This window comes from Candoia aspera, chromosome 2 (assembly GCF_035149785.1).
Source record: "Candoia aspera isolate rCanAsp1 chromosome 2, rCanAsp1.hap2, whole genome shotgun sequence".
Classification (NCBI taxonomy): Eukaryota; Metazoa; Chordata; class Lepidosauria; order Squamata; family Boidae; genus Candoia; species Candoia aspera.
In genome coordinates, this window is record NC_086154.1 from 47,601,597 (window position 1) to 47,618,949 (window position 17,353).

General features: G+C 38.9%; 1 protein-coding gene across 2 annotated transcripts in view; it reads left to right on the forward strand.

Moving 5' to 3' along the window:
* IL17RD (interleukin 17 receptor D) overlaps nt 1-16,760 on the forward strand; it is a 50,675-nt gene extending 33,915 nt beyond the window's left edge. Inside the window, exons 3-13 of one of the 2 annotated variants that reach the window (XM_063296429.1) lie at nt 1,023-1,148; nt 2,962-3,084; nt 3,767-3,883; nt 4,923-4,967; nt 5,081-5,232; nt 8,407-8,472; nt 10,085-10,139; nt 11,023-11,133; nt 11,908-12,092; nt 14,621-15,557; nt 16,586-16,760. In XM_063296429.1, coding sequence (XP_063152499.1) covers nt 1,023-1,148; nt 2,962-3,084; nt 3,767-3,883; nt 4,923-4,967; nt 5,081-5,232; nt 8,407-8,472; nt 10,085-10,139; nt 11,023-11,133; nt 11,908-12,092; nt 14,621-15,557; nt 16,586-16,701 — 2,033 coding nt within the window. In that variant the 3' untranslated portion in view covers nt 16,702-16,760. Of the gene's footprint in view, nt 1-1,022; nt 1,149-2,961; nt 3,085-3,762; nt 3,884-4,922; nt 4,968-5,080; nt 5,233-8,406; nt 8,473-10,084; nt 10,140-11,022; nt 11,134-11,907; nt 12,093-14,620; nt 15,558-16,585 lie in introns of both variants that reach the window. The other variant, XM_063296430.1, reaches the window with a different exon arrangement.
* The last annotated feature ends 593 nt before the right edge of the window (nt 16,761-17,353 follow it).

The window sequence follows — 17,353 nt, forward strand, 5'->3', positions numbered from 1 at the left end:
TACACATTTGCTGAAGAATAGACAGGCTAGCAATAAATAAAAATGAAACTGGAAAGTAAGGTTTTTTTCAGCTATGTTGAAAACTATGAGAGTTTACAGTGTTTTCCTAGATTTTTGGCAAATAGTCATACTGTAATGGTTGCCTATTCTAAAACACCATCAGACTCATGAGTAGGGATTCAAAGATATCTGATTTATTAAAGAATAGTATGCAGGATCACAGAGAAAGCTGAGAATGATGAAGGCGCGCCAAATTCAAACTAAAAACCCTCGGTGCAAATGAAATCCCTCCCCCCGGAGAATCTTCTCAAGTTCACAATCCCAGGTGCTCCTAACGGTTTCTGATGGTCTGCAGGAAAAGTCCTTGAGCAGAGAAGATAACCCAAACGCATTCCATTGTACTGGTTTCACATACAGAGCTTGGTACAAGGTCTCACAGCAGCTCCCTCCCAACCAGAAACGCGCGTCAGAGCCATGGCATATGAAACGTTACGATGTATAAACTACATTGAATCAGTGAATGTGACACATACTGGAACACAAACTTTTTACCAACAAAATGCAAAGCTAGCTATTAATTGGATCCAGATGTTGCTGGAAGCTCTTGTTTCAAATTTCCTAAACAGATGGTTGTTTTTCTATATGAAACTTTTGCTGTCATACACTTGAATTCCACTAATTCTGAGAAATCCACTTTTAGCTATTTCCTTTTAGGAAAAAATATAATGTATCCATGGAACAACTAAATAAGAAGTGATAGATTCCAGGAACACCATTGTAATATAACAAAGAACTGAGCAAGCTAAGACAGGATAGCCACTCTTCCTGCAATAAATGGATAATGAGAATCTTCACTAATTTATAACAATGCCATGTGAGTGGGCACAGAATAATTGATTAAAACTGGGATGGTGTCATTGGACTGATATAAGGAACATCCTCTGATTGGATGTTCTCTAATTATATAGAACATATTTTATTTTTAAAAAGTATTTAACTACTGTAACTTGTTTTTTCCCCAGACTGTACTCCTTATTTGAATTCAGTGGGAAAACATGTGATTGGAGATGTACAGAACATCACTATCAGTCAGTATGCGTGCTCTGACCAAGTTGCAGTGGCTGTATTGTGGACAGCCAATCCCACTGGTAAGTAGAGAAAAAAGTGAATTTCAAATAGATGCCAAGCCATTGGAAATGTTTCCTTTTTTCCATTCCAGCTAAACTTCCAACACAGTTCATAGATTCCAAGCTTTACATTTCTTGGAATTAAGCAGTCTAAAACTTTGGGCAAGAAACTTGGCCTAACATTCTTAACACTGAAGTTTGCTCTGAAAGAATTGAAGACAGTCCATTCTAGCCAGGCTAAGTTCCCAAATGTAAAGGAGAATTTCCCCCTTCTGTTTAAAGATGTTTTGGCTTTCTTCAAAATTGCATTTTCTTTGATGAAAATCAAATGATTCTAAAATCATCTTCATCTTCAGTAGATAGGAGGGCCCTTAAGTGTTTGCCATTCAGACTGATGATGCTAAGCTTAGCTTATTCCTTCCATGGTACTTTAACTCTTCCTGAAAGTTCCTCCCAAACTTGATTGGACATAAATGTTAGAGAAATTAGTAGTACTTACATCCAGGTCAACTGTGTCTATAATTTGTACACTTATCCTTTATATCAGATCTTGGGATTGTAATTCCTAAAAGAAAGGAAGAAGTCACAAACATAAAGTAATGTAGAGATGTACTGAATTCCAGAATAATGTGTTCCTGTGTAAAACGTTTTATTATGTTCAAATTTGTACTGGCTCCATTGAAACTTCGTCAGCCTTTTGAAAGGGCCATAATAGAGAACTGATGATAGAAACACATTTGCAAAAGAATTTATAAATATATTTTGGGGACCAGAAAAAGGAATGGTTAAATCTTTGTAACTCACAATGTATTTCATTATATTTAGAGTGCTGTTAATCTGAGTAGAAAATAATGAGTAGCTATTAAAAAGAATGTGGAAGTGATATCCAATGCTTCTAAGAGCACAGTGTTACTGAATTGCTAATTTGCAGCTGCAGACTTGGATGCATTAAATCTCCAAGGCCTACAGAGCTTGGTATTTTCTCTTGTAATGATCCGAGGTTAATCCTTTTCAAAACATCAAGAAAGGACTGAAGTTGAAGGCTCTCAGGTATCAGGGATCTGGTTAACTTTTCTTATTCATTGTCTGTATATTAGCACAAATATCACTTTCTTCCTTTAAATATTAAGGACACAGTAGGTAGCTGACTTGCCTTCCTTGTTGCAAGATTGTTTAAAGCTGGGAAATAAGATATTTGTACAAGTGTACATCTATCAAATACCAAATTCAATCACAATGAATGGATGGATGGATGGATGAATACATACATACATACATACATAGTTTAGTGTTTAGTTTAGGGTAGGAGCATGGGAAAATTTCCCCATTTTTTTCTAAATTGCAGACAGTTGCAGTTAAACTGGTCTACTTAGAATATTTTATTTAGAATGTGCTTGTTTAAGGGTGCCATACAGTGCAGACTTAATTGCTTAATTGCCAGGTTTCCCTAAACTATGTGCTTGCTCAATTTGTATAGTGCCAAGGTTAGCACTATCATATCTGTGTCCTCCATATGTATAGACTTTAACTCCCCAAATTCTCAACAATGGTCATGTTGAGACCTGATCTATACAATTAATGCTCCATAAATGATGGAAGACTGGAGCTTAAACAGAAGGTAAAGTCTCATGATACACATCCTGTTGTTTTTGTTTTTATCTTTGTTCTCTTTTCTGTCCTGGATATATATTGTATTTCATTGTTTCATATTTTTATGTTGTTACAAAGTGTCTCAGAGTCACTTTCTGCAAATAGGATGGCCATATAAATCTAAGGAAAACATATCCATCAGTAAGCATATTTACTGATCTGATTTTTGTTTAAATGTATGCAGGTATTGAATTTCTGAAAGGATTTCGAGTTATACTTGAAGAGTTAAAATCAGAGGGAAGACAATGTCAGCAGCTGCTTTTAAAAGACCCAAAGCAGCTGAACTCAAGTTATAAGTGGACTGTAAGTCTTGGTGCTGAAAATCATAGGGTGGAAATCTCATAGCTGTACTCTTATAAGAAACCTTACTGAAATTGATGGGACATTTTACTAAAAGATTTTTTTTTTATCACAAATGTTTGCCTGGAATGTCAGAGTCTGGGGACTCCTCACTAGGGCTGTGCACACTTCAAAAAAGTTCAGAAGTACAAGCACAGCCCTCTCTGCTTTTTCATTAAAGGTTTTCACATAAGCCTGAAAAAAGATTCTGCTGCTCTACAAATTGCCATAATTTTAATATGTGGATTCCTTAAAGGTATGGCATCTTTTTTCAGGTTCAAGCTTAATAGGGCAGAAGGAAGTTGTAATTTAGCAGCATCTGAATATCTTTAGTTTCACAGCTTGCATTTGTATGAAAAATAAATATCGGATTATGAGGAAACAGATTGTGGACTACATCTTCTACCTTTCCCTTTATTATATTGATCATGCCCCGCTGGACTCTATAAACACTTCTTAATACCTTAACTAATTGGATTGTCATAAAAGATAAGGAAGCTGGGCCTCTTCTGGTGGCAATATAACTTTGATTCCTATAAATGGGAAATATGGAATTTTGTTAGGAAAATACATGTCCTCACACTGCATAGTCATCCAAGCCATGTTAAAATAGGTTACTAATTGGCTTACATTTCTTCCCTTTCAGAGAGTGGAATCTCAGCCCTTCCTAAATTTGAAATTTGAAACTGATTACTTTGTAAAGATTATTCCTTTTCCATCCATTAAGAATGAAAGTAACTACCATCCTTTTTTCTTCAGAACTCGGGGTAAGTACAACAGCAATTATTCCTTTCTGCCTTACAGATCTTTGTGTCCTGAATCTTAATGAAAGCTGATAACAGCTGAAATTGCATGCTTTCTAGTTAAAATTCACATCAAAGCATACTGTAAGTGAAATGGCTTTGGAGGCCTTGGGGAGAAAATGTGGATGGTCATCAGAATCTATAATATGGGAACATATTTAGGAAGGTTTTGATACACTGAGCTGATTTTAGTAAGACATTTCTGCAAAAAATTTAAACTAGGTGTATGCTTATAGCTCATATTTACAGAGAGAGAGAGCATGTGCATATGCATAAGCAGCATCTATCTGTATGGGAATTTATCGTTCTAAACTTGGTTGGGCAGCTTGCTCCCAGAATATGCCAGAGGAAGTTGCCTCCTGTGGGCATAAGTTTTTTTCCAATTGGCAAGACAAAGTGGATAACGCCTACACTTACATGTAGAGACAGCTGTGTGAGTCTGGAAAAAAAGTGCTGCTGCTGCTGCTCTGACAGTGTGAAAAGAGATGCTTTGTCCATGCTCTCATGCATTCTTAAGTATTGCTTTTGAGGTATTTGTACAGTCCTAATCCAGAGTGACCACTAGCTGCTTTCTACATGTAAAGGTTAGTAGAAAGGAACAGACCTAACCCTCCATCGCTGCTTTTCTGATCAATGTAAGCATGCACGTGCTGTTTGTATGGTGCACCATCAAGTCATGGGATCATCCTATATATATGCTGGGTTTATCTCCTGGAGGACCTAATCTGTCTTTTTCTAGCAAATATGGACAGGTACCTATTAGTCTGAACAAGCTGTTCATGTAAAATAAGCACAAGGTGTCTGGCAAGGGTGGGCTTTCCAGAACTACAACTAACTTCCAGCCCTTTCTGGCTGATATACAGGATGACTCTGAAAGATTTTACAAAATGAAAGGCAAAGCCCTTTTCCTGTCTGAACGCAAACCTTATTTTGTGAAGTCAGCTTTTCGGAAGGCCTGGAATTTCAACAGTTTTGGTTTTGTCTGTATGTTTTCTTTAAATAGCTTGTGAATTGCTGCTGCAACCAGAAAACCTGGTCTGCAAACCTTGTAAGTAGAACTGCAATTTTAACATTGTCTCTACCAAGATTATATCAAGTTATATAAAAACAATGTTCTTGAAGCAATAACTGATCATTATCTAAATCTTTCTTCCTTGATAGTTTGGAAGCCAAGGAGCTTGAATGTTACCCAGCAAGGTTTTAATATGCATGTATCTTTTGACCATGCACCACATAACTTTGGATTCAGATATTATTACCTGCACTACAAACTCAAAACTGATGGACAGTTCAAACAGAAGATTTGTAAACAGGTTTGTTCGTTATGGTTTACAATTCTGCATCTACGAAAAGGTTATATGTTTATTGCTATGTGGCAGTAAACCTCATTTCTAGGACACTTAGAGACCACTCTTAATACCAAGTTAGGTCAGTTGGGAATAATAGGATTTGATGAAAGATTCAGCTCTGGTAGTGGGGTGTCATACAGTAATACCATGAAGAAGTTGGGAAGAATTCTGATAGAGTAATTGAAATGGGGTAAGATGTGGGCAAGTTCAGGATGGCATAGAGGAGGTGTAACCTCCTGCTAAATGCTGATCCCCCTCATTCCCTAGATGCACATTCAGTTTATGACAGAACCTTACATTAGCTCCAGATTTAGCATGAAAAAAGGTCCAGCCCTATTATATTCCGTGGGGCCGGTTATGTTTCCTAGAACTCTATGGTCTAGTTGTCTTTTTTTCTCTCCAATGTTTTCTGTTTGAGTTGAGCATGTATTTAAAGTGGTGGATATTCTACATATGAAGTAATGCTGTACCGGTAGTCCTCAACTTATGACTAGTCATTTAACGACGGTCCGAAGTTACAACGGCCTCAGAACTGGTGCTTTATGGCCTGTAAACCACTTCTGAGCAATGCAAAATGTTGCATCCCCCTGCGGTCACATGATCACATTTTGGGCGCTTGGCAACTGGCTTGCATTTACGACCAGTTGCAGTGTCCTGCAGTCACGTGACTGCAATTTGTGACTTTTTTGCCGTTTTCCAGCAAAAAACACCCATTGAGGAAGGTGGATTCGCTTAATGACCTTGGTGATTCGCCTAATTACCTGTGATTGGCTTAACAACTGCCCTAAAAATGGTCGTAAAATTGGGTCCGGTTTCGTAGTGACTCAACTTATGACTGCAACAACTTACAGTGGAAATTCCAGTCCCAGTTGTGGTGCTAATGTCAGAACCAAGCCTGCCTCGCCTGCCTCTGACTCGGAAAGTGAAACTCTTTCTGAGCCAGAGGAGGAATTGGAAACTTACTGGGCTGAAATCAGGAAAACGAAACTCCAGGATGAGTCAGCAGCATGGGAAGAAACCATGGCACTGATTGGGCAAGATTCAGGGGAGGATTTGAATCCTCCAATCAGCGCATGCCAACGACAGGCTGAAAAGCATGTGAAGGAGAAAGCAGCCCGATTGGCTACAGGAGACTCCAAGCATGCCAAAGAACGGAATAAAAGGCGGCCGCATGAAGAGCGAGCTGCCGGAGACAACCGATCCTCCAGGCCTGCAGCTTCGGAAGAAGAGTCCCTGCTGATGTCGGAGACAGCGTCTGTTGCCAAAGAGGAACCAGCGCCATCGCTCCACTACGAGGAGGGATTGAATCTTGTGTCTGCTGCAACCAAGGAATCAGCGTCAGCCGCGCCCAGCAGCCTCCACTTTGCTTCCAGCCTTGAAACTCCACAATCTCCTCAGCAGCGCAGTCATGCTTTGAAACTCCAGTGTCACTGTTCGTTCTTGGTCCGGAGCAACAGTGCTTCGTCCACTCAGTCGGGCCCAGGAATTTCACATCTATCTTGTTCAGGATCTGGTTGCCAGTCCAATCTAAGGTCTCCAGCCAAGTCCAGCCTTGCTTCAAGCTCCAAATCTTGCTCTAAGCCCTCAGCCCAGAGAATCCAGTCTAGTCCGGGGCTTCCAGTCGAGTCCAGCCTTGTTCCGAGTTCCAAGCCTTGCTCCCAGTCTCCTGCCCAGCTAATCCAGTCCAGTTCAGGGTCTTCAGCCGAGTCCTGCCTTGATCCAAGTTCCAGGCCTTGCCTCAAGTTCCCAGTCCAGAGAATTCATCCTAGTCTGGGGCATGCAGTCGAGTCCAGCCTTGTTCCGAGTTCCAAGCCTTGCTCCCAGTCTCCTGCCCAGCTAATCCAGTCCAGTTCAGGGTCTTCAGCCGAGTCCTGCCTTGATCCAAGTTCCAGGCCTTGCCTCAAGTTCCCAGTCCAGAGAATTCATCCTAGTCTGGGGCTTCTAGCTGAGTCCAGCCTTGCTTCCAGTTTCCAGCCTTGCTCCAAGTTCCTAGTCCAGAGGATTCAGCCTAGTCCAGGGCATGCAGTCGAGTCCAGCCTTGTTCCGAGTTCCGAGTCTTGCTCCAGGTCTCCAGTCCTGAGAATTCCACCTAGTCCGGGTCTTCCAGCCCAGTCTAGCCTTGTTCTGAGTCCTGCTTCCAAGCTCCAGTTGCCGTGTCCAGACCCAACCCAGTTCCAGATTGCCAGTGATCCAGCATCAGAACAGCTCCAGCACACCGTTCCAGTTCGAGATCTGTTGCTTCCAGCACACTGCATTCCAGTTGCATCCAGTCTACCTGTCCAGTGAGAGTCCTGTTTCGCTGCCTGTTGTGCCCAGTTGGGTGTCTTGATTTGAGTCTTCGTATTCAAGGACTTAATTATTGTAAATAGTTATTTAATAAAGTGTGTTTTATAAGACCCTGCCTGGCTGTGTAGTCTGAACAGGACACATAAGTCGAGGACTACCTGTAGAGATGATCATTTCACATTAGCCGATTGTAGGTGGAAGATAATGCAATATATAAACATTAGGTTAGAGCACCTGAAAGTGTGCATAGTACTCTTTTGATCAAGATTAGTTTATCACATGTAGATAAAAGTTGCAATTATAGTTTTTGCAAGTGCTCTTTATTAAATTTTTATTTATTTCAACCTTTATTAAATTTGTATTTATTTCAATTCAAATTTCAGTAATGAACAATGTACTTTGGCTAAGGGTAGTTTGGAGTTAATGTGGTTTTTGGCAAAATATAGTTCAAGAAACACTGCAGTTTTCTCCTTCTCTCTCTCTCTATTTGGTTAAATGCTGATTGGATTCAGTGATAGGCATTCATCTGGGGAAACTGCTCTTTTGGTTATCTGATACAATTGGCTGTAATCCAGGAAAGGATATGAGAAAGAAAAACCTTGTCCTCTGTCTTTAGTATAGGTTCTGAATTCTTAACTGTTTTATGACTAGTGAGAGACTTTCATTAAAGCAAGGACTCCAAAGGCTTTTGGCTTAGTGGTTTATGTACTTCATTTATGAATCTGTATTTTTAATTGCTTGGGAATTGGTATGACTTTCAAAAATGGTAACCTAATGAAAGTGTAGTTTCTCCTAACATGGAAAAGAGTTTATGAATGCAAAGAAGATATAATTGTTATGGTTTTCTCATAGGAAAAGAATACAGATGTAACAAGTTGTATTCTTCAGAATGTCTCACCTGGAGATTATATCATTGAGGTAACAAATTATTTGTAGTAGAACATGAGAGTAATAGATATTGTAAAGCAGCCAACATTCTGTATTTCCTTTGAAACTGGGAGCATAGTACTGTATTTTTGTTTTGCATGACATCATGGTAGAATGTTCTCTGTAAGATCATTTCAAGACTTTGGCACTAATAGTCTGATCTCATGTGTTGGCCCAGGCGTCTTAAAAAAATCACCTGAAATCTCATAAGAGTGCTAAATTTCATGGCCTCGTGTGGCGCAGTGGTAGGCGGCAGTATTGCAGCTGAAAACTCTCCCCACGACCTGAGTTCGATCCCAGCAGAAGCTGGAGTCTCGGGTAGCTGGCTCAGGTCGACTCAGCCTTCCACCCTTCCCAGGTCGGTAAAAGGAGTACCCAGCTTTCTGGGGAAGGTGACGACTGGGGAAGGCAATGGCAAACCACCCCGCTCTATAGTCTGCCAAGAACACGTCGCGAAAGCGGTGTCCCCCCAAAGGGTCAGACATGACTTGGTGCTTGCACAGGGGACCTTTCACCTTTCACACAGTATTCCTGCTCTGATCAGGTGATCTTGTGAGATTTCAGCATTCTTGCACAAGACTGACAATCTCACATAATTGTGACTATTTATACACATTTAAGATTTATAATTTTATTTTAATTCAGCTTTGGTGAATTGTAGACACTTGTTTCTAGAGGCAAGAGAAACCCTTGCCAACTCTTGGTATATAGGGTAAGTTGTTTATAAGAAACACCAGCATCATAAAAATGAAATTGCAAAATCAGCCATTCTTGATCCTCCTTTAGAACTGATGTAAAAAATTAATTGAATCCTTGTTTACATGGTGTTTTGTACAAGACATGACATAGCTGGAAAATTAGAAACTTGATTGGCTGTTCAGATGGGTAGACAGTTACATTCAGTTCAGATCTGTGAGGAGTTGGACTCCAACTGGGCAAGTCTGGTTGCCCAGTGCCTGAGGTTTAGCCTTGTGGATTACCTGGGCTGAGTTTGAGTCCATGACTTCCAGTGAAGTGGGTAGGATTCTCCAAACTGTGTGTTAGGCTATCTCTTTATTAGATCTAGGGCTGTTAAGGCTGCTCAGAAGGTGACCTGCAGTTGGGTTCATGCAGTGGTATTGGCTTCTTTGAGAGAGGGGCTGATGCCCTTAGCTTTGTAATGTAATGGCACGTCTCCTCTTAATTATATCTTGAACAATTAATAATAAAAAAGGGGGGAAAGAAGAGGCTGCCCTAGACCCAATGATTTTGGACAATTATCATCCTGTCCCCAACCTTTCCTTTTTTCCTTCTTAGAAAAAGAAGAAAACTTGAGAATGCCAAGTATATGGATATTTTAAAACTGTTTTTTCTGGAACGAATCTGAACAAGTTCCTACATGCATAGTGGACTTGATTGTTTTTTGTTTAATCAATGCCACAGTATTAAATCAATCTTATGAAAAAACAGGGACCAGTTATTACAGGACAATTCATATGCAAATTAATCTCTCTTAGTGAAAATTCCACTTTTTCCTTGAAAGTTAAGTATTAAACAGTGCTTTGTCATGTTTCTAAAATAAATACTGCCATATAACTTACTTTTGTTTTGTTCTGCCCTTAAGCTTGTTGACGATACCAACACAACAAGAAAAACAATGCACTATGCATTAAAGCCAGGTATAAAAATCTTTAATAATGCTTTTACTTTAAATTGGCTTCTTAACGTTTCCTAAAACAGCTATAAGTTGAATATATGCATATAAAAATAACTTTAGTGGACACTTCTGCTCCAAGCCTATGCCTTGAAACTGACTGAATCCATAAGAGTAGAGACGAGAGGACTTGCTCAAACTTCATCTGGTCATTCTTTCAGCTCTTATTACTGATTCTTCCCCTTATAATGAATGCTCTGCACTGCCCAGCAGTGCTAATCACTTCTGAAGCTGGATGAGTGATGCGTGTTAGTTTCCTTAGGCTGAATTTGGTCATTTTGATTTATAATAAATGATGGGAAGATGGATAGAGTTAGCGATCCAGGGTGCAGAACATGTGCGACAGGCTCCCTGGCATTCAAGTTATACAGAAATGGGAGAATCTCTGGTATTTTATGTAATTGTATATTTATTTGACTTCTTCATACTCAGTACTTTATACCATGTACCATAGGCTCTCGGCACTTTATTTTTAAATGAAAGTATAACACCAGGGTTAAGAACATAATTTATAAGTAAAAATTAAGACAATCCAAAATTAAAAGCCTTTCTGCAAAATAATGGATCATGGCTTTTTTACAGCCAACAGAGTTGTTTGTCCCCTCAAGAGGGAGTAACTTCCAGAGATCTGTGGTGGACTGTAGTTAAGGCTTCAGCCAAAGCCCTGTGGCTGTTGGAAGGTCATCTCAGAAGACCTCACAGCATGCTATTTAGTGGAGTAGTATCACAAAACGTAATTTGATTCAAAGAAGTTTGCCTTGCATGTTTCAACAGTAGGAAGATGCAGTGGTTAAAATACCTCAGTTTAACAGAAACTAATTTAGGTCTTTTTCCCTGCTTTTTTCAAGTGCACTCCCCATGGGCAGGCCCAATAAGAGCAATAGCCATTACTGTGCCATTGGTTGTCATCTCAGCATTTGCAACACTTTTTACAGTGATGTGTCGCAAAAAGCAACAAGGTAGGCATTCTGCTTCTGAATGACCTGATGGGGGAAGTCCCTAACAAGACTAGTCATGTGGAAATTAATTTGTTCAAAAGTTGGATGCCATTGTTAGAAGTCATCTTCTCCAACCAAGTTTGTGCTGGAATTTCCATCCAGGCTGGAACTTGGTACTGAAGTTAATGTGCTTCTGTTTAGCAAGCTGCAGCCATATCTTGAGATCAGAATATTGTTATGCAGCAAGCAAGCAGTGGCACTGCTGTGATCAGCTAGGGGCCTGCAATTTACCTTGTCCTCTGGCTGTTAGAATTAGTCTAATATATCCTAGTGCATTGGTTGTTTGCTGTGCTGGGTGATCTGCTCTCTTGAGGTCTAAATGATTGAGGTGTTTGCAGGCTTAAGTCCTGATGGGTCCTGAAAGAAGCTAGAATTGCTTTGGCATTGCAGAATTGTGCTTGCAGATAAGTGAGTTCTAGGGCCTTGCACCCTGATGGTCCTATTTTAACGTTTTGAAGGAGCCTCTGCGCTTGCACTGAGTAGGGCTGTTGTATTCTTGAGTGGATGCAGCTATAGAGGACATCATTGTCCATATTTGGCAGGGTTAGTCCAGGATCTAGTGTGTAGCCTGACCTGGATCAAAAATTGCCTCAACCCTCAAGGTACACAGAATGAGGAAACCAGGCTGTTTTTGGAATTAGGAGAAAATAGACTCACCTTGAATCTTGCAAGCTGAAAGGGAAAGTAATGCAGATAGTAAAGTGCTTCACTGTCAATTTTTTTGTTTCAATTTAGAAAATGTCTATTCCCATTTAGATGAGGAGAGTTCTGAATCTTCTACCTACACTGCATCTCTCCATGTGGAAAGGCAACAGCCTCGGCCCAAAGTCTTCATCTGCTATTCCAATAAAGATTGCCAGAAGCACATTAATGTCATCCAGTGTTTTGCCTTTTTCCTTCAGGACTTTTGTGGTTGTGAGGTAAATTTTTGCAGTGATTGGCCCTGCCTGCATTTTCTTGTGCAAACATGAATGTGTACTTGCAGACATATACCTACAACCTTCTGTCAGTTGGTTTTAGGAATGTCCATTGAAAGTTATGCACTCACAAAAGACATGCAGGTGTTTTTTGAAAAATTAAATATTCATTACATAAAAGCGTGGAATCCTAATGCTCTCTTAAAATATTATGATCCAGACCATCCTAGGCTGTAGGATTTACTTGAAGTCATCTTTGTGCTGTGTTAATCCTGTTTCTTTAAGGCATTAATTGAATTGAAATTTATACAAATCTTAACCTTGGATTTACTTTTTTTATTTTTGTCTGATGATTTTTATAGCATGTCTGACCTCTAGTGGTAACTTTGGTTATAAGTAATCCCTGCTTATTTTGCTTTGATTAGTTACTTTTCAGATAGATGTTTGCAACTAGAGGAAGGATATGCAATACCTACCCTTCCAGGAGCAGAATGTTCCAGAGAAAATTGAGAACATTTTAGACCCCCTCCAGACCACCAGATGTGGTCATTATGGGTGTGCAATTATCTGGAAAAACTTCTATAAAATTGCCGGACCACCCCTAGAACATCCAAGTCAGCACAATTGGATCAAAGCTTCTACTTTGGAGGATCAACAACAAGAAAACTACTGGATCACCCTCATACTGGCTGATTCAGTGGGGCCTAGAGGAAAAGCTGAGCTGAGTTTTTCAAAATGTTCTGTTCTTGGAACTGTAGATTTAACACATACCTCTTTCTGCCAGTTCATTGTTGGCAAATGAATGCTTGCAAATATAGAACTTCCTTTAAATGTTCATTTCAGTATGGGGGACAGCTCCACCCAGCCATCCTTGACACGGAAGAAAATGGGAAACACTTGACCTCATGGACATCCATTTATGTATCAGAGGTTTTGTGCATATGTGAACCATGTTTTTGCTGATAAAGTACCTCATAAATTAGTAACACATTAGAAATGGGCATAATATGAAAGACCTCATTGTTAGAGCTCTTTGTATTTAGTACATTATTTGGAGATTTAGCCCAAGAGTTACTGAATATGTAACCAACATTACTTCCCTGATTACATTTATCTGTTGCTCATGTCATCAGTTATAAAACTACTACGGTATTTCATACAAAATATCCTAGTCCACTCTTTCCTTATGGGATGCACTCCAGATATGTTGGACTTTAACTCCACAAATTCTTTGGTTGTGCTGGCTGGGAATTACAGTGCTGAAGATCAGTATACCTAGAGTGTTCTAAATTGGAGGAAAATGTTCTAGTGTCAGAGCCAATTATAGATGTAATATTTTGTTCACTTCTGGAATTATTGTTACAGATGGATAGATTTTAAAAAATTCCCTTGGACTGAATTATTTATGCCAGCTTGCTCAATGAATTCTCTTCATCCTCCTCTTACAGGATCATATTTGTTCATTGGACTGAATAATATACTTCAAGGAAGCATTTTCATAGTCCCTCCCTCCCTCCCTCTCTCACATACATACACACACTCCAAAAACAATCCTGAAGATTCAAAAATTACTTTTTGCATCTTTTGGCTGTGTAATCAAAGTTTCTTGCATTTATATCTCCCATCTAAGTACTGCTTTATAGAAGATAGTAGGAAATTCCATATAGAATTGATCAAAGAACAAAACACAAACCCTATAACTACATTATTTTAGGGTGAATAATAGGCAGTTGTCTTGCCAAGTATTTCATCTAAATTATGTTTAAGAACTGGTTTTGTCTACTTTACAATCTCTATTAATTTGATATATCCTTTACTTACTACTGTATTAATATATAGGTAATCTTACTATTCATATATAGATAACCTTACAATTCTGTGATTTTTAACAGAATAGTTCCTTATTCTACCATGACTTCCTTCATACTATAGATCCCATAACATATATAATAGCTTCAATAAATATTTGGCATACATCATATGGATTACTGTTATTTTTATTAATATCTTGAGTTTCTCTGGGAGCACAGGGTATGTAAAGGTGTCCCCTTATTTTAACCCCAGAACAACAGTCTTGTGAGTTCTGAGAGAGAGTGTGTGTGTGTGTGTGAGAGAGAGAGAGAGAGTGAGACTGGCCTCAAAGCTCCCAGTGAACTCCACGGTTGAGTGAAGTCTTGACCCAGGGTCTCTCCAGTTCTTGACTGCTACATTATTCTGGCTGGCCCAGGGCAAAGTCCACAACATGACTTATGGCCTTATGATAATTCCGCATCAGCTATTATGTGGATGTTACCTTGATTTGTAATTCTAACTCTTCTCTTTCTATGTATGTGTGTATGTAATATGCACGTACATATATAGATATGTGTATTACGCACATACACACACATACTGTCTTTTTAAAAAAATCTCCAAGCAGGTGTTGACTTAAGCAAACCTATAATGCCAGGCCATAAATGCACATTAATGAAGATAGGTTGAGTGTTGAAAGTCAGACCATTATACAAGGATTATAATCATTTTTTTTCTAGGTTTCTTTAGATTTATGGGAAGATCTGAAAAACTGTAAAGAAGGTCAGAAAGAGTGGCTTCATCAGAAAATCAATGAATCCCAGTATATCATTGTTGTATGTTCAAAAGGAATGAAATATTTTGTGGAGAAAAAGAGCTGGAAGCACAAGAGATCCAGGGAAAAGGATACTGGGAAAGGAGAACTCTTTCTGGTTGCCATAGCTACCATAGCGGAGAAACTACGTCATGCAAAGCAGAATTCACATGACCTGTGCAAGTTCATTGCTGTTTACTTTGATTATTCCTGTGAAGGTGACATTCCTGGAATACTAGATTTAACCACAAAATACAAGCTTATGGACAACCTGCCTCAGCTTTATGCTCATTTACAGTCCAGAGACCTTGGCCTTCGTGATTCAGAATTATATCCTGTACATATTAGCAAAAGAAATTATTTCAGGAGTAAGTCTGGACAATCTCTATATGTAGCCATTTGCAACATGCATCAGTATATTGACCAGGAGCCTGACTGGTTTGAGAAGCAGTTTGTTTCTTTCTTCCCAACACCTTTACATTTTCAAGATCCAGTGATAGAAACCTTTGACTCTGGCTTGGTATTAAATGACTTAGTCAATAAACAAGTGACTGATGGAGATTTCTATCTAAAGGTAGATGCAAATGTTCCACCTTTAAATTCAGACTCTCTTTGTGCGATGCAGCATTTGAATCTTGATGTGGATAGAGAATCTCAGGACATTCAAAATAGTAGTTCCATTCTTCAGCCATTGCTACATGTTGTAAAAGCTGCCAATCTACCAGACATGCCCCGAGATTCTGGAATCTATGATTCTTCTGTGCCTTCTTCTGAACTGTCATTACCTTTAATGGATGGACTCCTAACAGATCAAACTGAAACTTCTTCCATTACAGAGAGTGTCTCTTCCTCATCAGGACTGGGTAAGATGTGGTAGAGAGAGAGTTGCACTTTAGAATTGCACCTTAAGATTTTAGATTTTACAGCATAATAAAGTTGATGGATTTTACAGTCTGTATGTTAACACTTGCATAATATCAAACTCATGTAGATTTTGACAAACCATCATTGCATTTGATTCTGATGGTAGTGAACACTACCAATATAGTATTAACTTGATCACAGGGAAGTGGAAGCTATGTTCTCATGAAACACTGCATTGAGTCAGCTTAAGTTAGATCTATAGTTAGTGAAATAGTTGTAAGAGAGGACAATAGAATGCTATACAGTATGCAAAATCTTATAACTGAGCTTTCCCTTATATCTGCAAATATTTCCAAACTCTTGTTGTATAGGAGAGCTGAAAATACTCCTTTTAAAAAGTAGAGATGACTAGATAACATTTTAAATTACGAGGCAGACGTACAGCCTGGATCTGAAAAGTGCTTCTCCCTGTTTTGATAATTCTGTCTTGCATCAACAGCTTCAGGGCATCCCTACAGCGTCACCCAACATGATTCCATGACCTGTGGGTGAAGCTTTTCAGTAAGTGGAAGCTTGTGCTTCTCAAAATCCATGCCATCAAGAATATTCTCCCTTAGTTTTGTTCTAGTATCTGTGATCTGATCAAGCTTTAGTCTAACTTAATAAGTACAGAACAGAACCTATCTCCCATCCACAGTTCATCAGGTGTTCCCAAAATCTATGCTGTGGGGTTGGAAAATACCATGTAGTACTGAATTTGAAATCTCATGGTGGCTGGAAGAGAAATCCTGTTGCACAAGTAGAACTTTGCTATAAGCTTTGCATGAAGCTGCTATTTTTATTGTATTGTTTTAAAGTTTGTTTTACATGTAACAAAATAAATGGTAGTGCGTATTGAGCATATTATACGTGGTATAACTCAGCTGTTGAGAGTAGAATGGCATGGAAATGCCAGAATGTGAATAAATAAATAATTGATCTGGAGATTAACTAACTAATAAGACATTTCCAACATTTTTCCTCCTAGGAGAAGACGAACCGCCTTTGCTTGCTGCCACCAAATCCCTAGTGCCTGGAATATGTAAAGCAGAACTTCATTGCCGTATCAGCACGGAAGAACTGCAGGCAATTGCACCTTTATAATGGATTGAAAGATTGTTACGCATTGCCACTTTATCAACAGCATCTGTTTATACATCAGTCTCTCCCATCATTACGGTCATTTGACTTACTTGAAGGAAAATATACTTTCCCAGAGGATTTACATCTTTTGCTTCCTAGGGGAGTTCATGGCCAGTATATTTTTTTATACTTAGTTCTTATATAAATAGTTTTCTGCTTTGATAACAAAACTTTCAAGATTAGAAAAACAGATATTACTATCAGTTTGGATTTTAGGGAGAAGTTGTATTAATAAGAGTTAAAATCCATCTACTTTCTACTATGAAATACAATTTTTTAAAATTACGAGATCATTGACCTCCATGATGAACTATGATTTAAAGCTACAAGAGTGAGCCTAGACTCTTTACACACATATCCTTTTCCATCCTTCCATCTCCTATTATATGCAAGAAGAAGGACACTGGGAGCTTTTGGTTTTACTTTGTCTATGCTTCCCCTTCCATCCAAACTGGATATTCTGGTTAACACTTTAATTGTCATAAAATTATGGTCTGAAAATGGTTTAATATGAAACTAACCACAATTTAATGTTAAAGCCTATTTTCCTGCAGAAAACCAGTAATGTTTGACCCTCTGATGTTCTGTGCATTATGTAAAGTTCCTGGTTGTA